This window comes from Limulus polyphemus, unplaced genomic scaffold (assembly GCF_000517525.1).
Source record: "Limulus polyphemus unplaced genomic scaffold, Limulus_polyphemus-2.1.2 Scaffold1695, whole genome shotgun sequence".
In the NCBI taxonomy this organism is placed as follows: Eukaryota; Metazoa; Arthropoda; class Merostomata; order Xiphosura; family Limulidae; genus Limulus; species Limulus polyphemus.
In genome coordinates, this window is record NW_013667305.1 from 215,723 (window position 1) to 231,846 (window position 16,124).

The window sequence follows — 16,124 nt, forward strand, 5'->3', positions numbered from 1 at the left end:
TTCAGTAAACCATGAAATAGGACAATCATAAGTAATTGTAAAATACATATTTAAGTAATATAATAATAGCACCTAATCATGAACGAAACGCTACACTCTGTATTGTGTGGGTGTGCTGGAATTTTGCCAGGTCGTCATCCAGTGACGTCATTCATCAGTTGTCAACGCGAAATATATCGCAATATAAATATTGTCAACATCAACCATCAGCGTTATTACTGTATACCCCAACCATTGAATGTACTATATTTTATGTAGAAGTTAATTTAGTAATATAATTAATCGAACAGCCTTTATTTTTTTATTTTTTCTGTAAAAGAACCTATTGAGAATTATATGTAGTTCGTGTCTAAGTTCACGGCTTCTTGTTTTCTGTTCTGTTTGCATTTTTACGGCTGAATTATTTTCCCCAACTTGAATTTTCATATGATATGTTCCTGAATTTATTTTAACTAAAGCCATTTGATTTTTAATTTGTTGCTAAACACTTATAAAATAATTATTTCCTTTTTATCTTTTATTTTGTAATCTTGAATAATACCATTATGTGATTTGTATTATTATTTTGATTCTATATGGTATAAAATTCATCTTTTTTGAAACTCCCCTTTTGGCAAATGCCTTTTAACCTTTGACTTGGCCAGACCATTAATTTCATTTTTTGCCTACAATATGCTCATACATCCTTGCTTATCTCTCAATCAGTCATGAACATTGACTTCTGACTAGCATTAGTTTATTATGCCTTTGTACAAATGTCATACTTAACCCCTGTAAAAGTTTCGTCAATATTTCACAAACGTTTCAGAACATCGCGATTCAGATATTTATATTAATTACCAGCAAACATAATATGGTTAGTGTGAAGTTGGTATACATAATATGATTAGTGTGAAGTTGGTGTACACTCGAAAAAGTACTTAATGTCCTAGCAGATAAGATATCAGAGTTACATTCTTTAGAAGCTTAGAAAAATTTACAGCTAAAAATACGGACAGTGGCTGATTTATTGCGTTACGAAAATGATTTTTCTGTTTTTAACTCTAGATATCTTGATTTATACGAGAAAATATATTTCCTTGGAGAGGTTCATGACAGTGGTCAACCTTTGGAAAGCCAAGCCCGCAAATCTTACGCTTCTATGCACCACTCGCTGCCCAACTACGCACATCACGAAGCCTCAGGTAACTGAAAAAAGATCGTTCAATGGGACTTTTAAGTTTGAAACTATCTGTAGTACGTATATATGCATACAACCTTTTTAATTATGTATGACCTATCGCCAAGAAACTACACTAAATATATTATGAACATATCTTTAATTTGTAGTTAAATACGTTTTATTCTTAGAATAAGTCATTTTTTTATTTCTCTATTGCGTGTTACTGTTCTGATATTTCCAGCATAGCATGGAAGAGACATTCACTTCCTCCATTTATCGAGTAACGTGCGCCGCGAGCACTTTCACGAAGCCGCATTTATTCTTACGATCAAGTCGTGATGATAAATATGACATATCGTGTCTGTTGACTTTTATCAGTTTCACACATCCTACCAACGAACGCTTTTAACGATATCACATACTGGTGACCATAGCAACCGGAATCGATCGCGTGTGGAACTGGTTACATAATATTATAAATGTATGATTTATTAGTCATATTTAATGCTAAGAAAATATTAATAATAATGACTGTGCATCGTAACGTCATAGCTATGGATACCACCCTAAGTTTAGAATATTTTTCCACTATATACAGTTTTCATGTCTACTTTCGTAATTTACGTACATTTCATGTCTTTGCTATGTTACTGGGGTACACCATTTTTTGTGTATGGCTTGTTACCCATGAAAAGTTTTCCATGTTTCTTCTGTTAGTCAGAAAAACACAAACTGCATCAGAGTATGTTTAACTGAATATACCAGATGCCTTTAGTATGTGTAAGTTTTAAAACTGTTATCAAAACAAACTGTACACAACACTCATTAAAAAACTACATACATTTGGTCATCATAGGAAATAGTACACACATGAGTAATGATGTATATATAATTTTTTCTTTATTTGATAAAATATCCAAGTAGTTATTACAGTGCAAGCTTTTTTATATCACTTGGAAAACAAGAAAAAAAATTTAACTAGAAGAAGGGCCTTGTAATGAAACTTATAATTAAACAATTTGCTAGATCAAAAACCTGTATTTTTGATTTTGTAAAAAAATTCTGAAAGAACTAAATTGATTAGTGTTATTATAAGAAGTAAGAAAGGTGACGAAGAATTGAATTGGTTCGAATAACAATAATAAAATTTGATTTGAAGGTTTTTAATTAGCTAAAGAATATTGTCCTCTCCACTGCCATTTTATATCGGGACATTCCAGCTACAAAACAATCCCACAGACACTAACATTTTCTATGCAGGTTGATATCTACAGATTCCAGTGGCATTAGATGTTTATTCCATGTGGGCTAATATGAGATCTGGTGGTGATGAATTATCTTAGTGATAGGGCATTTCAGAAGACAGTTATGGATGGAGAGATGCTATACAGCTAACACTAAGATAATTCATCATCACCATATCTTATATTAGCCCACATAAAATAAACATCTAATGCCACTGGAATCTGTAGAAATCAGCCTGCACAGAAAATATAGAGATGGGGCAGAGAGTGAAGCAGAAAAAGCCTATTAACACTTATTTAAAGACCATAGCGTGCAGTCATCTGTCATCATAATCACAGATGGTTCGTGTACCATGGATAGTGAAAGAGCTGGTTGGACATTCAATGTCTCAGGAGCAACAACATTCTGCATGAAGCTGTGGAGCATTCAGGCTTCCCACAAGCAAACGAGGATGGAGCTGGAAGCCATAAAATAATGAACTTCAAATAGACAGTGCTACCAACATAATATTCATAACTGACTCACAGGCAGTACTGCAAAAAATTCACATGGTTGGTCCATAGGTAGATGGCAGAAAACAAAGCAATTGCATATTAAGGTCATCACATGGATATATGTTTCAGGCCCTGCTTGGGTAAAGCTATACAAAAACGCTGACAAGAGAAGTCCCTTTATCAAATCCTGCACAATTCTACAGGCAGGGTATCAACTTCCTCTGCAATAGTAAGATGAAAGTGGCAACTCTGGAAGGTCTTCATTGAGATCCAAAGGGAATGAAGCTGCTGGAAAACAAAGTATTGTGTGGTGTAGTTAGGAAAAGTAAAAGATGAGGAATCAATAGAACATTATACAGCCAAAAGGCCATTGGTGACACCAATAAAGTAACTTTTCTACTTCTTGTGAGGAATATTATTTATAAACAACAACTACTTGGGGATTTCTGACAGCTGACACTAATAGAAATCCCAGAAGAAGGCCTCAACGTGGAGTCTAATACAGAGTAAAGAACAAACAGCAGTATTAGTTTGTTTCAAGTGTATTCTGTAGCTAATGTATTTTCATTTTAGCTAATGTAAGTTTAAAGCAATGATATATAATTCTAAATGACTTATCAAGATTTTTTTAGATCTCAAGCTACTGAATAATATCTGCTTCTATTGTTACAGTGAAGTTAATGGATGCAGCGGTGTAACTATTAAATATGTGGTAATTGGAGCTCTTAAAAAAAAGTACCTCAGTCGTTTTAGCTAGTGGGTTAATCCTTTAATTGATAGAGCACTTGCCTAGCATGCAAGAGGTTCCAGACTAATACCTGTCACAAAATTGGATTATAAGTTAGAGGCTATTCACTGCTCATAAATACAAGCTATTAACCAGTCAGCAATCATAAATATGAGCTAGTGAACAGACAGTACTTTGAAATTACAAGTTACTGACCACTCAGTGTTCATAAATACAAATTAGTAACCAATCAGTACCCAGAAAATGTGAGTTAGTGACCGTCAGTACTGAGAAAACAAGTAAAATATGTGATGATGTTATTGTGAGGTAAGAAGAAATTTAATGATTATTAACCTAACATTATTGGTTGTTAATGTATATAGAGGCAAAGGACTGTCTAGTCTGTATCTAACACTGCAACATTATATATTTTCAAAAGACAGTTACTTTTTTTAGTCAATTGCAAAAAAGGATTAGGGGTATAAGAGGCCATGAATAAAGTCTGCCGGGTATTTTAACAACAGATTGATTATTGTGACAGCAGATAACAGCGGTTACTGGGTGCACTATTTCAAGAATAGACTAAACAAATGAGCAAAGCTTTAACTATACATGTACTTTTCCAGTTTTCTATTAATTAGCATAACTCTTTTTCAAAGATTTGTGTAGCACATGTCTTACTTGAAACCATCATTACAGAACCCTTTGGTGAAAATTATGATTTACATTAGTTAAGAGCTTGTCGAAGCACACTAGTCTTAAGTGATGAAATGTAGAGCATTTACTGAGATACTCTTCTATTTATCATTGCTAACAACTAAAATGATGGAATTTAACCTCTCTTCACCTTTGTAGATTCTTTAAGGAACTCAGCTGGACAACCCAAGTCTATCCAAACAACAGAATACAACAAACTGTGCCTATCTTTTCTTAGTGGACTGCCAAATGAACAAGACTTTGCATTAAACACTTGCAACTTATTATCAAATGAGGGACAACGTGTACACTTACTTCATCTGAAACACACTCCCCAGTTGGTGGATCTACTTGTAGCACAAACAGGAATCTGGCCTTACTGTGAGTTTAGGCCTTTTGTATTTATAAATACCTTTTCTGAGTGCATGCATCTTAAGCAGAAAACACTAGAATATTAGAGTTTACTGTTGTGTATCTATCAAAATTTCAGAATGTGAGAGGAATTTTGTATTACTCTGAGTTAATTTTAACAGAGAGAGAAAATAGCTATGAAGAAAAATAATACTCTCTGAGACAGAAAAAGTCTCAGTCTCATTTTGATATAACCTTTGTGTATTACCAAACCTTTCTTGTGCTAATGTGAGTTAATTTAGAACAAACTGTCTAGGTTTCTGTAGACATTAATATTGTATAATCTTCATTTAAGTATAGAAAAGCCATGTTTGCTCTACTTATGATAAATTAAAAGCATTGCAAGGATGACAGTGTTAAAATGAACAAATTCATTATATTTATTTTGTAACAGATAATTATCATTAATTCTAATCAAAGCTAGCTATCCACAAAAATCATAATGAAATACTAACATAGTAATAAGTATAGCTAATTTAATATACAGATCACTTATAATAAGTAGAATACATTGAGTCATCAGTTGGGTATTCTCATTGGTAATGTTATTTTTAATTGTAATACCGATAATATTTTATGAGGTTTGGCCAGCTTAGGAAATTTAGGTTAGTCTTATCTTTATATGCTTTGCTAATAATGTAAAATAATGATAATAAAAATATGTAATATATTTTAACCAATATTGTTAATGAAAGTAGCATCTAAGAAAGAGTAGAATATAACTTACATGGATGTACTTCGTGCAAAAACTGCTAAAACCCTTTTGTTTGTGTGTTTATCTAATTAATCAATTGGTACTTTGTTTTACCTAAAACAGTTACAGAATTTGTGTATATTTGTAGCAGAGTTTTAGGCTTACTGTTACATGGGTTCACATAATTTGAATTTTTTGATAAGTTTTGGAATATAATAATTATCGTAATTTATTGCAATATTGTTATAGATGATGCTAAACTTCGTGAAGTGTACCTGGAAATCTGGAAAGATGTGGAAGGAAGAAAGATGGAAGAATTTTGGAAAACCTTTCTAGATTGTAGTCATCCTGAAATAATGTCACTCTGGGGGATGAATAGTAAGGAAATGTTATAATATTCTTTTCACATGAAAAAGTTAGAAAATAAAAATAATTTGTATACATTCTCTAGTTCAATAGTTAAATATATATTTTTATTACACCATGTTCTGTTTATGTATGCTGATTTGGGTGTTCCATTAGCTGCAATTTTACATATAATTCTAAATAATCTAAATAGTAATTCTGAAGACTTGCTGCATATGGTGAAACAATAATATATCACTGAGTAATATAAAGTGTTAACTTTTATGCTTAGTTCCTTTTATGAACTTTGCTACTGCCATGTCTACAATCTTTCCTCTTACTATAATAGATGGTAGCATGTATATATGTATCTATGTATGTGTCTGAAATAATAAATACAGTGTGGTATCATCTATTGTATAGCACCATAAACAAAAATCCATAAAAAATTTCATAAGTATGGTTGTGCAACAACCATTTCGTTATCATAGAACACAAATATAAATAAAAGTACTTTCCTACTAGGAAAAACACAACTTTCACTAGGAATGTATGTGAGAGTTTGATTATATCTTTATTGATGTAATTTGTAAATATAGTACTAAAAAATAAAGGGTACCACTTTTAATATATAAAAATATTACACTTTATATCAGCACAACCAGAACACTTCCTATGCAGTACTTCCCAGAAAAATCCTTTTTTAGAAAATATTAACTTTTTCTAAATTTTTTTTCAATGAGGTATGAATACTGTGATTAGTAATTACTACCATTTCTGCTAGTAATGATAAAGACAAAGAAGAAGTAACTCAAATTTTTTTGTGCAAAAATTAATTCTCTTTTCATAGTTGTTTTTCAGTAAATTATTTACAACTACTTCTTGATTTAAGTTTTCAGATAAATTTCAAAAGAATGTTCTAGTTTCACAATTGGCAAGTAGAAAACACTGAACCAAAACTGTTTATTTGTCAGAAAATTTATCAAGTTAATAAATTTTTTATATAAATATTATTTTGACTTCTTTATGAGTTTTAATTTATATAAATGAGTAACAGAGATATATAGTATCTAATTTCTCTTGCTTACTTTATATGAATTTGTTTCTGGCAATTGTATTTATGTTTTAGCTTTATGTTTACTATATATATATATATAAATAATTATTTGAATGTGTTACAGTAAAACACAAAGGAGTAATTTAGTCTTAATTAATTATCCTTTTATAATTTTAAATGATGCTTTTAGTTTTCCATTTATTATCTGATTTCTAAGGCTTTAAAAGAAGTTTTTAACAACACAGTTTCTTTCTTACAGATAACTATAGAGATGAAGATAGTGATTTCTTAAATTTAGATCAAGATCCGCAAGGTTACTCCCAAGAAGGAGAAAGAATATTAAAGGTATAAAATTTTTGGGTTCAGGAAAGAGGGGTCATTTTGTCTTTGAGTAATCTTATACAAATGTAGCAATTAATTGAATTCGTGCTTTAGCTACTCTGTATTCAAGTGATTTTGAAGGAATTTTTAATTTGGTAGAAAATTCTGGTGTATTGCAGTTAATTTTTTTAATTTGTAAGAGATAGTTCCTTTTTATTTCTCCACTTTTTGTGTTATATGCAGCTAACCTTGTACCTTGTAAATAAATAAAGTTTAAAAGTTTTGAAGTAATAATACAAAATATTGTTTGAAAATCAAAAATTTGATTTACATATTTACTTAAATAACTATTTTTTATGAGCCTTAATGAAGGTAAGCCTACAGCTACAACTAAATATCATGGCATTATCAAGGGAGGCCTTAGGCAGGTACGACCAGTGCAGCTGCACCAGGCCCTGCAGTTGAACAATGAAATTTTTTAGTCTAAATTTTATTTTATTTTTATATTTGGCCCTTGACCTTATTTGTTCTAAACAGTTGATTAAATTTGCCTTTGATATTGTATAAAAAGTTTAGTAGCAATAATTGTTCAATGACAGAACTGATACATGATCAGTTGTTACACCTAAACCATTCACCAGTTCAGTTGACTTTTACTTGCACCGAGCTAAAGTTTGCTTTCCAATTGTCATGAGAAAAACTTGTTTAAAATATTTACCCAGTCTGTCTTGACATAGTGAAAACCACTCAGAAATCATGTAATAAGTGTTTCTTGTTATTTATTTGTCATAATTTTCACTTTTGTGTTATACTATTTAATGATGTATTAAATTTAATTTTGAAGCATTACATATTATGTTCAAAACCATAAATAAATGTGGGGCTGAATTTAGCAAAGCCATTGTGTAATTCTGTGGTCAATCTATATGAATCTGATAAAGTAAACTTGGAATAAAAAAGCACCAAAATAAAATACCTCCTACCTAATGTTACTAATGGGTATTATCTTGAAAGTAAACAATATTAGAAACCTGTCAAGCCATGTTAAAAAAAAGTATCCTCAAGCAGAATGTAGTATCATTCATGGGCCATATAACAAGGGCAAAGGTTTACAATGTAGCCCAGCTTTCAGCCATATATTAAGTGGTATTTATTGAAATCAACAATATTCTTTTAACTAATTAAGAAATAAATAACAAAGACATTCTATCAACTGGTTTTAAATTATCTGCATGTGCCTTAAACCAATTCATTCACTTTACATAATTCTAAGCATAGAATTTTATTTGTCACTTCTAGAGATTGAGCCTTACTGTTTATCTCAGCATGTATTCAAGTCTTGTCTTCTTGACTTTTTCTCAGGTTCGATTGTCAAAAAGCATTTTAGTTAATCATAAAAACTCACTAAATTAAATTAAATTACTAGATGTTTTATTATTTTCTTTTAGTTTTCTATGTTTTCTGTAAAATCTTACAGACGAAAAATTGTAAACTAATTCTTGTTTCTTGATGCTTCAGTTTTGGTTAATGAACTGATAAACGCTTAAGTACTTAAACTTTACTGGAGATTATTTTAAATTGTTTGAATACAGGCACTTTAAAATGATTAAATTATGTTTTTGCATGAATATGTCATTACTGAAAGGTTGAAAATGATAAAGAAGTTTTTACAACATAGCTAGATAAAAAAACAATCTTTACTTTCCAGATAGTAATAAAAAGTCTTTATTTCATCCAACTTTTGCCATTGTGCCTTCACAAGGACTAGTAATAAAAAAAACCACAGTGGCAAAACATTGGCTAGAACCAAAAAAGATTTTTTTGTTATTATCTGGAGAGTAACGGTCATGTTTTTTTCTAACTTTATTGCCAAAATGTCTAAGTTCCTCCAGTATGCAATACAAAGTCTGAAAAGCAATAAAAAATAGTGTGTCAGTGTTGCAACAGTTGTTAAATTGTAGTGGCATTTATTGTGAGGTCAAGCACAATTTGATCTTATTAACAGGGTGGAAAACTTTCTTCATAATATTTAATGTTGTTCTGTAAAATTCATCTGTATGCATTTTTATGACACTTTGTTTCTCAAAATTATAACTAATGAATTAATGTTACAAGTTACTGTAGTTTGAACATATTTGTCAAGCAATGCCTTATAAGCCTAATTGTGCCAGGTAAGTTTTAAAAATTTGCATTAATAATTCTTAGTAAATTTACAATAAAAATTTTACCTTGTTTAGCAGTTTCAGTACTTATATCTTTAGTACCAAAGTATTAGAGCATTAAATTACAAAGCAATACAGAGCAGGCCCCCTTTTCTATTGGCTCTGATTCCTTTTCCCTTGGAACTAGTTTTCTTGATTGGTCTTCTTTCTATGGAATATAGTGATATACTGATATCTTGGGTAGTAAAACTAGTTTTAATGTGAATAAATGCTTGCAATTATATAGTTGGTCTAAATATTTATATTTAAAACAAATTTTTGTTAGCAAAAAAAGAGAGAGAGAGGAATACTAAGAATAAAGAATGTAGCAGTTTGTATCACAGGCAAAGGTACTCTGAATCATTGGGCATTATTTGTTGTGCAAAATAATTAACTGCAGTGCTTAAAAGTCTGTATTTCAGTTTATTATAAATAAATCATGGAAATATTTAACTGATCCAATCAGATTATCTATAAGAAAACTGATTGCAGGTTTAGAGCAAACATGCAAATAGGCCAACACTATGTGACAGATGTTTTGTTTTTATTTCTAGGTTCTTGTAATCCTTTACAATCTCTCTTTTGAGAAACACAATGTCCAAGTTTTGGCCCAAAATCCAAACTGTATTAGGTAAGCCACTAGTTTTGAACAGTAAATTAAAATTTTACTAAATGAAGCAAATAAAGAAATCATGATTTATAATAATCTTCTATTTTATATAGCAGTTGAACCAGCATTTACAAAATGTATCTTGTGATATGAATGTTTACCAGTTAGAACTTGCAGTGCTATTTTTAATTTTCTTTTTATACTTTGCCCATATATTTTATAAAGTAACATTTGTATAATGAAAGAATTTCACCATATGAGTAGTACTTTAATAGCATAAGAATGTAATATTTAAAAAAGTATTATCACTAAAAATTTTAGATATGTGTAGGAAAACACACACACAGATTATTTTTCAAAATAAAATTAATATACACTGTAGTACCATTAAGTGTTTGTTGTATTGGTCATCTATGTCATGATATAATTATCATACAAAGGTTTTGTACACCTTAATCAAAAATTGATTTATTACTGTGTTTTTGCCATATTTATTTTAAGTAATTTTTTTCTGACTGTTGCTGTTTGTTGTTTCTTGTGAGATGTATATAATTTAAGAGATGTATATAATCCTAGTATTGTAATTGGTTTTTGTGTGTTAAGCATTTGCATTTAAAGTGTTACAAGATTTCTTCTATTTGATAGAAGTGTATGTATTCATATCATCTGTGCTACTGTGGAAAAAATAGTTTGTCAAAATTGATTTCAATGTCTTTAATGCAAAATACTTTCATGAATTAAATCTAACTGTTAAGTCTAGATTTAGCTCCATCAACAGCTTTGTTTACAGTTTTTCCAACTTTAACTCAGGTATAGCTATTGTTATTAAAGCATAAATAATATGTTTGATGCATATTACAACAACTGTATGATACCTAACCAGAAAGTATAATATATATTTTCTGTTTTGAGTAATTTTTGACATAAGACGTAACTGTTAAAAGCCCTTAACATGGGTCTGCTTCACCGATTTGAGTTACATTTTTGCTCTCAGTCACAGTAAATGTCTAAAAATTAGATGAATAAGGACCACATGTTGGAACATTATAAATTATCTTGGTTGCATTAGCTCATTTAGAATTATGTTTATGAACCTTATTTGTCTATTCATTACTAATTTGAAACACTAAACTGTAGTTCTATTTTCTTCTAAAGTATCTGCAGTTTTTCTAGACATCTAGTGGCTAACTCAAAGTGATTAATGTTTGTAAAAAACATAACTTTTTTCATCTGCTTTGTGGGACAATTGTGGATTTGGAAATTTACCTTTTTTTTTCTTTTTCTCTCTAGGCTTCTTCTTTTAAGTTCCCATTGTAAATGGTCATCACTAAAGCAGATTGCTTTAGATACAATAGGAAATCTGGCATCCCAGGTATTTTTTATCTGTGAATTACTTAAATAAACTTATCACATTGTATTGGTATTATTCAAACCAAGCTATCATAAAAAAGGTGTATAATCAGTAGTATCCAGTCATGTTGCTGTACACAGAAAATTGTACCTTTTTGTATGCCTTTTTTTTTTGTTATAGTGTAGCTCTATATGTGTTTTCTCCTAGGATTCAAATCTAGAACAGTAGCTTTAGTAGTAGAATAACTCATCTGATAGGTTTTTATAGACTGTTGAATATATAAGATTTCATTACAATGGGTTGAACAAACTTCAAGAAAACAAGTGTGAACATGTGAAATATTACTTTAAAATATTTTATTAGAGTATCTGGTAGTTTGGAGAGTCGTGTTTTGTTTGTTTCATACAGAAGTGATATTTATTAAAAGCCTATAAAGATTGTGGTTGTATTTATGAATCTTAAGAAAAACCAAAATAAGTACTCAATTTGTTCAAGAATATATTACCTTTTAAAGAAGTGAAGTTATAAATAAAACAAGTTTTTTTTTATTTAATTGAATTAAGAATCCATCCTAAACATAAACAATTTAAATACAGAGCAAAAATGAGTAAAATAAATGCAGTGAAATTAAAGATTTTGACTCTCTGATGTTTATCAGAGCAGCAGTAGACAAAATAAAATAGAGAACATAACTTGGAACTTTATTGAACATGATATATATGAAATTTTGATGAAAAGCTTTGCCTATGATTTTACACAAAAAATAGCAACAATGTTTTATTAATTCAGCTATATAAAAGTCCTTACCTAGTGGCTCAACAGTAAGTCTGAAGGCTTATAATGCAAAAAATCTGGTTTCAGTACCCATAATGAGCACAACACAGCACAGATAGCCCATTGTGTAGCTTTACACTTAACAACAAGCAAACAGGCGTATAAAAGAATGAAAATACTGATTTATACAGAAATGGTTTGTAGTATATGTTTTAACTCCTTGCATAGATGGATTTACATATGATTCCTACTATTTTAACATGTATATGCCTACTGAGAGAGAGAAACTGTTTTAATCATGTACATTTTAAGTAACTACAAAACAGTTACAAATTCTTTTACTCTATATGGATCATTAAATTATTTTCAGTGTTTATGTAATAGTTTTATATCTTAAAATTTTGTACTTTTTTTATAAAACGTTCCTTCACCTTCTGTTTTTATGACAGATATCTTTGAATCTTGAGAAAAGTTTAAGTTCAAGACTTGTGTGGTGGACGGTTTCAGAAGGCATTCTATCGTCAGACAGATTTCTTATTATCAGATCCTTAGAAATTTTGTCCCAACTTTGTTTGTGTGAAAATAATGAAGAAATAATAACTTCAAATCTGAAATTTCAGGTTAGAAATTAACTTTGTGATTTTTTTGTTTGTTTTTTAATTCTTAGAGCTCAACTAGAAACAAAAAGTATTGTGCTTGGTATTCAAAAACTTATTTTGAATGCACCATTTTTTATATTCGAGTGATTAGAAAAGAGAGTAGGACACAATACCTTTTAAAATCAAGTTTCATAAAACAGGGATGAATGAACCATCTTTTTAGAGTGATCAGAAACCAGAACAAATGCCTCATCTTTTTAAAAATCACGTATTCAGATACCAGGGATAGAGGCACCTTATTTTGTAATAAAAGTCAAATGTTCAGGAATCAAGGCAGGATTCATTTGAGTTGTTGAAGCTCTAAGAGAACTAAATGGAAAATACTAAAATGTTTTCATTAAATTTAAGTTTATGAACAGCAGTTATATGTATTATTTTCAAGATTAAATTTGCAACATAAAAAAAAAAAAAACCTGTCCAAATTAAATTATTGCAATATTTATTTGTTGTTAAAAGATATTTACGTGTAACTTGAATATCTTAATTGATTTTTGACACCAACATGAATCATATTGTATCATCTTAGCATAGGAACTGATTATATCTTAAATTACATATATATATATATATATATATGTTTTTCCTCTTTCTCCCTCTCTCTTTAAAACATTTAACTACTGTCTAATTTTAAAAACTGTTAGTTTCAAAATAAGTGTTTAAGTTAAAGGAATATGAAAATTGTGTATTATGTGTATAAAGCTAATTATTAACATCATACTATCAAACGTTAGTAGCAGTACAATTGAATTTGTAAATTTGTAGCTTATTTCAAGGGTTAAAAAACTAGTTAAAGGGATGGATTTAGGTATTTTGCTGTCCTGGGTAAGATTTTAAAATTCCATTCCTAGTGAAATGCCTGCTCCATTATCATTAGTAAACAATATATATGTATATAACACTGGATATGGCAGATGTAGTCTGGTTGACATATTATAACATATTCTTCTTTGCTTTCACTCATGAATTGTTCAATTTATATGAACAAAATGTCACAATTTATAGTAAATCTTCACTTTAGCATTCCTGGCTTTATCTTACTTCAAACTGTTTGGATTTAGAAGAGCTTCATTTTTTCATCTTTTAGTAGCTGTGAAGTACTTCTTTAAGATATATTTTCTTGAATTTAGTAGAAGCTTGTTTTGTATTTGAATTGATTATTTTACAGTTTCTTGTGTCTACAATCACAGTTTCCAGGTCAGTAAGATAAGATCAAAGGATGTAATGTGATAGTAAGATAGTCAGTTCTATTGAAAGTTAATTGAATATAAAACTTAAGTTGAGTATGCCATTCTAGGCAGTTGTCTATCTACTAAAGCTGGGTGTAACTAACTATAAAATGGAACAAGACTTTCTAATTTGATTCCTGATTTCTATTTTCTTGATACTTGTAGATATGGGAGAAAATATTCTCTTTCCTAACTGTTCATGACATAATGCTTATAATTTATACCTTGGAAGCATTGTACTCTTTCTCTGGACTAGGAAAAAGATCTTGTGAAAAGCTTATTCGAGTTCACAAATGTGTAGGTAAGTCACACCAATGTATTGCTGTGAGTGTAAGAACTGTGTGAAGGTTTAAAGACGGTTATTCACATAATAGGTAAATACACAATAATGAGTAAAGTAATTTACAATAAAGTTTAAATACACATTAATGGAACAATACCAAATTTAAATGGAATCTAGTTTCAGCATTTCACATATCCTCTTCAGTCCAAAGCTGTATCATGTCACTAGAAGCAGTGGAACTGTGTATCACTTACTTCCATGATAAGCTGAAAATCTATTTCATGTTATTGTTATCTGTTGAGCTATGTGTCACTTAATTGTCACTATAAGCAGTGGAACTGTGTATTACTTACTGTCATGACAAGCTGTAAAATTGTGTCACTTTACCAAATTTCAAACTGTGAAACTATGTTACTTACTATTACTAATAAATCATTATCATTAAACTATGTTTCACTTTCCATTATTAAAAGTCTTAGAAATACTATACATGCATTCATTAAATGTCATTACAAACTGTAATGGTGTGAGTCACTTCACTGTCAACACAAGTTCTGAAACTATGCATTACTTCAGTGTCACTATAAGCCTTATACATTTGTTTGACTTTAACTGTAGACTGTGAAATTATATTTCACCTTACTTTCACTGTAAACTTTAGTGACATATGTCCCTTCATTGTAATTAAAGCTGTTGAGATGCACCACTTCAGTGCCACTTTGAGCTGTAGAGATGTGTGTCACTATTATCTGTATTATTTGATATTTTGTGCTGGATATATATGTGTTTCTCATAGAATCAAATCATAATATTTGTTCCAAAATTGTTTTAGGTACTTTTCTGCAGAATATAAAAGATATATTTTCATTTTAGTTTTAGTATGCTTTTTAGAATCAAGTGCCTGTAACAACTATAATGTTCATTTTCATTCTCCAGGGGTTGTGCTTAAATCTATTGGCCAGTTTTTTGTAATATATACAAGCATTTTCAAAAGTATATTATTTGAATTTTCATATTTGTCTTAGGAATTCTAGTGTCTCTATTGACTTTTGAACCTTGCATGTATGGTGTTAATGCTCAGTCAGACTTCAAGCTAGTGGAGGTGTGTGAGCCAGTAGATGAGTCAGACATACAGCATGCTACGAGGTCAAATGATGGTATGTATGTGATAATGATTCTTCTAATTGTATTCGTGAACATGTGTATGGCCATCAGTAATTAATTTTTTCTATTAATGAATATTCATGTATCTAATTCAACAATATAGACTCATCAGGGTTCCAAGAAAATATTTATTTGCGTGAATATTTTAATATGCAGACAAGAAGTCCCATATTTCTTCTAGTTGAAATTATGAGCAAACTGCAAACTATAATTTTAGTCACAGTTAATGTACTGATTAAATCAGATGTATCTTTCCTCACTGTTGTTTGTATCTTTAACATTGTATAAAATGTACACCAGAAAAGCTGCTAAAAATGTACAATAACAGTTAATAATAATTATTCTTAATTATGATTAGTAGGCAAACCATAAAAACCCTTTATGATCATACAGCCTTAAGTCATCAGTTAGATACTCGCTGTTTAATGGTGTTATCAGCCTCTTTCCCAAGAGCACCTGATGGCAAGATTGGGCCTGCATAGCAAATTGCTAAGCACTGAAACATAATTGTCCCATGTCTATCATATTTGGCCAATGTAATTATTACTGTTAAAAGATTTAATGTTATATTGTAAATATATCTAGTAACAGTTATATTCATCCTTTAGTATCACTTAAAAAAAGAAAGCAAAAAGTCAATTTCTTTCCTCTTAATCAAAATTAGCAGTAATGTATGTTACTATACACCTGGAAAAAAGTTAGCA

General features: G+C 29.9%; 1 protein-coding gene across 2 annotated transcripts in view; it reads left to right on the plus strand.

The window, feature by feature from the left end:
- LOC106464586 (AT-rich interactive domain-containing protein 2-like) overlaps positions 1 to 16,124 on the plus strand; it is a 55,825-nt gene that overhangs the window by 23,152 nt on the left and 16,549 nt on the right. Inside the window, exons 4-12 of one of the 2 annotated variants that reach the window (XM_013924741.2) lie at positions 1,048 to 1,184; positions 4,484 to 4,705; positions 5,679 to 5,807; positions 7,091 to 7,176; positions 9,908 to 9,984; positions 11,254 to 11,335; positions 12,538 to 12,708; positions 14,139 to 14,274; positions 15,282 to 15,413. In XM_013924741.2, coding sequence (XP_013780195.2) covers positions 1,048 to 1,184; positions 4,484 to 4,705; positions 5,679 to 5,807; positions 7,091 to 7,176; positions 9,908 to 9,984; positions 11,254 to 11,335; positions 12,538 to 12,708; positions 14,139 to 14,274; positions 15,282 to 15,413 — 1,172 coding nt within the window. Of the gene's footprint in view, positions 1 to 1,047; positions 1,185 to 4,483; positions 4,706 to 5,678; positions 5,808 to 7,090; positions 7,177 to 9,907; positions 9,985 to 11,253; positions 11,336 to 12,537; positions 12,709 to 14,138; positions 14,275 to 15,281; positions 15,414 to 16,124 lie in introns of those variants that run through there. The other variant, XM_022392318.1, reaches the window with a different exon arrangement.